The 5,495-nt window shown below is 34.5% G+C and overlaps 1 protein-coding gene across 1 annotated transcript; it reads left to right on the top strand.

The window, feature by feature from the left end:
- Positions 1–799: 799 nt before the first annotated feature.
- Positions 800–5,489, top strand: LOC117167708. Its single transcript, XM_033352845.1, has 2 exons — positions 800–847; positions 5,135–5,489. The coding sequence occupies exon 2, from the start codon at positions 5,164–5,166 to the stop codon at positions 5,425–5,427; it is 264 nt and encodes an 87-aa protein (XP_033208736.1). The 5' UTR covers positions 800–847; positions 5,135–5,163; the 3' UTR covers positions 5,428–5,489.
- The last annotated feature ends 6 nt before the right edge of the window (positions 5,490–5,495 follow it).

Genomic DNA, 5,495 nt, shown 5'->3' with positions numbered 1-5,495 from the left:
CATTTAAATGTTTAAACCTTTTATTCTTACCTTATATATCATAATTATGAAGTTTTTCATTAATTGTTAGTTAACTATTCTCAATTACTGTAATCACTAACCGAAATACTTACCCGTTACTGATAATTAATAAAAAGAAGATAATACTGAAGTAAATTAGTAAGCGATTGTTACTGATCTTTACTTAAAGTATATTTAAAAATATTTTACATATATGAAACTGCTTAAAACTTAACTAAACCATTTTGGTTCTCTCTCTCCCATTTCATCTAACTTTTAAAATACATCTCCCCCTTCCCCTCTTTACAATTGTCACCCACTTCTGTATATTTCCCCCACTGCCTAACTAATAACCTATTGTAGTTCAAGAAACCTAAATAAAGCATGTTCAGACACGTTTTAACCCAACTACCTTATATCCATTTATTTTGATACATAAACTGTACCTATGGCTGTTTACTTATTAGTTCCTCTGCATCCTTTACTAAATGTGTAGTAGCATTAAGATAGTAAGTGATTATTTTGGAAAAAGTATTACTTTGCAGTTAAAAAAAAATTGTTTACAATCTTTTTTTAGCTTTAGGAGGCAATCAATGTTTGCGTCCCTCTATCAAAAGTTTGCTTCTGACAGACGGTCAGTAAGTAACGGGAGCCAACAAGGACTTCCTAATGCTTTTACATTGACCTATACAGGCTGGAACTAGACGCGATAACACAGGCCGGATGTGACAGGATATACCCTCATAAATCACCCTTCAAACAAGTGTTCGAGAGTCGAGAGTAAAGAGTAGGAGCGCACTCTCAAGTCGGCTGCAAACAGTTGTGGTCATACAGCACCCTTACCATGGTAAAAATAAAAATAAAAGTAAAAATAAAAATAAAAATGAACCATGCCCTTGATCTCACATTCAAATAGATTCCTAACTTTGATACTGGGCAGAATAAAATCTATGTAAGTGATCGAGTAGTTACCATATCTACTGGTAGCTATGAATTTGAAGATATTGACAGTTATGTCCAGGAAGCTCTAGCAATTGATGGTATAACAATAAGCATCAAGCTCAATAATTTTACATTACGCAGCAAAAGAAGTGTGATCGTAAGGTGAAATTCCTACTTCACGGTTCTATCAGACGATTATTGGGATTTACACCACTAATTCTTAAAGCCAATAAGACTCATACTTCTGACCTACCTGTCGCTCTTCTCAAAGTCAACGCACTATGAGTTGAGGGCAATATCACTACGGGAGCTTACATCAAGGATCGCAAAGTGCACACGATTTATGAATTCTTTCCTCTTTTACCTCTAGAACATAAGATTGTGAAAGTGCCGTCACATGTTATTTACCTTCCAATCGCAGTAAATACAACACATCACATTCAGCTCCGCATAGTTGACCAGGACGGTGACTTGAATAATTTTTAAACACAGGTTATAACAATACAACTACACGTCAAATCATCATTATAATGGGCAGCTTGGAACAAAAGCCGGGAAGCAGCAAAACGTCTTAACAATGATGAGTGATACTTTGATGTCACTATCCCACTCAGTACAATCCTAGGATTTGCTAAAGGCTATCGAAAGATCGTTGTAAACGCAAAGCATGAAATTGTCCTGACAGAATCATGCAGTGACTTGAATGCTGTTATTCAAGCCCGACAACAGCTAGCAAACGAGGAGCAATTTAAGATCTCGATTCGTAAGGTGGAGTGGATAATACCTAGCCAGATATGCTAATCGCTTTGATTACTGAAATATAACCAATGTCAATGTGTTCCTCAATTTACAGTACTATCTGTACGGTCTACTGATTGCTCAAAATAAAGTGAGTTTCTGAAACAAGCCTCTGTGGACATTCGTTTTGAATTTGAATTTGCAAACAATGTCCCTGCTGAAAGTGCAGCCTACAGTCTAATTATACATGATCGTATGATTCAGTATCAGCCCCTTAGTGATAGCGTGAAAAAGTTAATTTAAGATAATAGAGGTGGGGGTAATGACAGATGTAAGAATAATTTCAGTATATAGAGTTCATGGTCGACGTACAAGGCCTCAAGTAGCCCATCAACTATTTTGTCTTCAACCAGTTGGCTGTAATTCCTCTTCAGAAAGATGCATAACCTATTATCTACCTACTTGAAGCACCCTCTTGGGAACCACGAAATTTAAGAACGTATTTAGAACGTCCTACAAATGTTTCTTGGACGTACAAGTCAAAATACGTAATTTAAACGTTTTAAAAACTATACTAAGACAGGCCAAATAATGTTATAAAAACGTTTCATGTTCGAAATACGTCTTTGAAACGTTTCTGGAACATTGACCCGTAAAGACCCCATTCGGTTCCTTTTCAAAAAACTAAAAAAAAAAACAGCAAGATCAGCTTTTAAACTCTGGAAATTCAGTTTCTACGTTGAATTTTCTTATGAAACTCATAGAGCAATTGCAATACTTTTTTTTGCAGTGTTAAAAATTTTAAACATGTCATTTACTTCTGCTAAAGGTGACTTCAAGCACATCCATAACAGCTCAAGTAGTATGTTGCGCGCGAAGTTTAAAAATAAAATTCTCTCTCACTTGCATCGCAGCATTGTTGTCTGAGGTTTCCACTGCGTGGCGCTAGAATCCAGACAAAATTCTTAAAGCAGAGCTTAAAGTTACTGACAAAACTCTTATTAACTGCTACTAAAAGAAGATGCACCTGAATTTGGCTTCGGCCCATGTAAATGACAGGTATTTCATTTTTGAAAGTTTTTAACGCTACAAGAAAAAGTCATCCGCCAGAGAAGTTAGACTAAACAATCTTCTGAGAACGTTTTATGTTCGAATTACGCCTTTAAAACGTCTCTGGAACATTATATGTTTGTGGAACGTTATATGGACTGACTTAGGACATTTTTAATCTGTTCTAAAAATGTTCTTTAATGCTTGCGCCCACCAGGCAAGCTCACATAGGCCAACAATGTTTCTAGAACATTTTAGAATCCAAAAGGAAACCCTGCTTGCATGACCCCCATTTGAACAAAACAGGGACCAATCTTCCGGACTTGGCCATGAATTCGTGTGAGTGCTCTACATTACCAACCGAGCACTTACCGACTATTGGGAACTGACTAGTGGTGCCATCTGTCAGTGGCCGCGTAACAGTGAGTCAGAAGATCTCTAGTTACACTACTTTACTTATCGATTATTTTTTTATTATAAATACCTTTGCGCATCAATTCCCAAAAATATTAAACGTAGGCAATTTTTTCACAAAACAGATAGACAATACACATTGAAAAAGCTCTTGCACATGTCAATTTAGATACAATTATATATTGTTACTTTAAAAAATCTGAAATCAGTTAAGAATTTTGTACTTAAAGTTATTTATAAGTTTTTTTTTATTTCGGCATACTACTGTACTGTTTTATTCGTTGCGCGTCGACAGTGATTAATATCTGCGACAATTTCAGTGTTCATTGATGTTTTTTGTTTTTGTAATCGATACAAAATATTATAAGGAATTAAAATTAAGATATTGACAGCACATAAAATCTATGCTTTCAAGTAAAAAGTTAAATACAAATTTTTTTTAGGTCCATCCATTCAGGGCCGCCACCAAGGCAAATTGAAAAATTGAATATGCTGTTTTTTGTTTGCTAATTTCATGCTAAAAAATCTTTTTGCTCTTTAAACTTCGGGGAAAAGGGTGGAGGCGCTATCAGGACGTCCACTCAGCGCCGCCACCAACGAAAACTCACTGAAAATTATTATAATGGGATAAACGATTAGTCCAGATGTTTTTCTTTTTTTTTTCTCTATGATGACATCCCAGTGGGCAAATCGTTAAAGAACATCTTTAGAACGGTTTAAAATGTCCTAAGCCAGTCCATATAACGTTCCATAAGTATGAAATATTCCAGATACTTTTTAGAGACGTATTTCGAACATAAAACGTTTTTAAAACATTATTTGGTCTGACTTAGGACAGTTTTTAAAACGTTTAAATGACATCTTTTGACTTGTACGTCCAAAAAACGTGTTTAGGACATTTCAATTACTTTCTAAAAATTGGTGCCCACTGGGTCTTCATCATTTCTCCAAAAAAACTACCCTTCCACGTGAACGTATGCAGCAGAACATACTCGTATATATGTATGAAAAAAAGCATAAAAAATCATTCAACTTAAAAAACATTGTTAGTTGATTTTTTTGAAATCTTTTTTTGCTCTCCGATAATATATAATACGTTCCACAAAAGCTACCTCTAAGTCATACATACCCACCCGTCGTGATCAAAAATGTTTTGAAAATTTGAAAACCACCTTGAATAATGTAAAAATTATTTAAAACTTTAAATTAATTACATGACATTTAAAAATTTCCCTTTCATTATAATTTCCCCCAGGACTACTCTTCCACGTGAACGAATGCAGCAGAACATATATATGTATAAAAAAAGCATTAAAAAAATGATAATACTTAGAAAACACTGTTAGTTGATATTTTTCGCTTTTTTTTGGCTCGCCCATAATATATAATAAGTTCTCCTAAAACTACCCTAAGACGTACACACCTACCCCTGGTGATCAAAAACGTTTGAAAAGTTGGAAAACCACGTACGTCTTAGGGGTCGTTTTTGGGGAACGTATCAGCGAGCCAAAAAAGAGCACAAAAATATCAACTAACTGTGTTTTCTAAGTTTTATTATTTTTTTACGCTTTTACATACATATATACGTTCTGCTGCACACGTTCACGTAGAAGGGTAGTTTTTTCGGGAAATTATAATAAAAGAACAACTTTCAAGTGTCATGTAATTAATTTGGAGTTCTAAATCTTCTTTACATTGTTCAAGGTGGTTTTCAAATTTTTAAAACGTCTTTTATCACTTGTGATAGGTATCTCAGTGGGCACAACATTATAGAACGTAATTAGAACGTCCAAAAAACGTGTCTTGGACGTACTGGTCAAAAGACGTCATTTGAACGTTTTAAAAACTGTCCTCAGTCAGACCAAATAATGTTCTAAAAACTTTTTATTTAAACTGTTTAAATTATTTAAATTTAAACTGAGTTCTGGTAGCACACGTCCGAATACGATGTGATACACGATTTCGTATGTTTATTAAAACATTATTTTAGTTTTAGGAAGTATATCTCAAGGAGAGAAAATGGAGCAGGTAGGGGAATCAGTGGATGAGTTACGAGAAAAATTGTCAAAAATGAAAAAATTAATGGAAGAGCGCAAAGGATCTACATTAGGAGAGCTTAGTGCTAGAAAGCGAAGAGAAACTTCTGACATTATTGATGGCAACTTCCTGTCTTGGATATTTGGCTGTGCACTTGTTGTAATTTTAAGTGTCAGTTTTTATGCATTTTATAACTTATATCAAGCAGTTTTAAAAAAATTTCATTCTCACCACACCGAACTATAATGATTTAAGACATTATTTAACATAAATGAAGTTCACCCGGTATTATTGTCTGCGGTGGCGAAATAAAA

Source organism: Belonocnema kinseyi, chromosome 2 (genome assembly GCF_010883055.1).
Source record: "Belonocnema kinseyi isolate 2016_QV_RU_SX_M_011 chromosome 2, B_treatae_v1, whole genome shotgun sequence".
NCBI classification, from domain to species: Eukaryota; Metazoa; Arthropoda; class Insecta; order Hymenoptera; family Cynipidae; genus Belonocnema; species Belonocnema kinseyi.
This window is presented reverse-complemented; position numbering and strand designations above follow the sequence as displayed.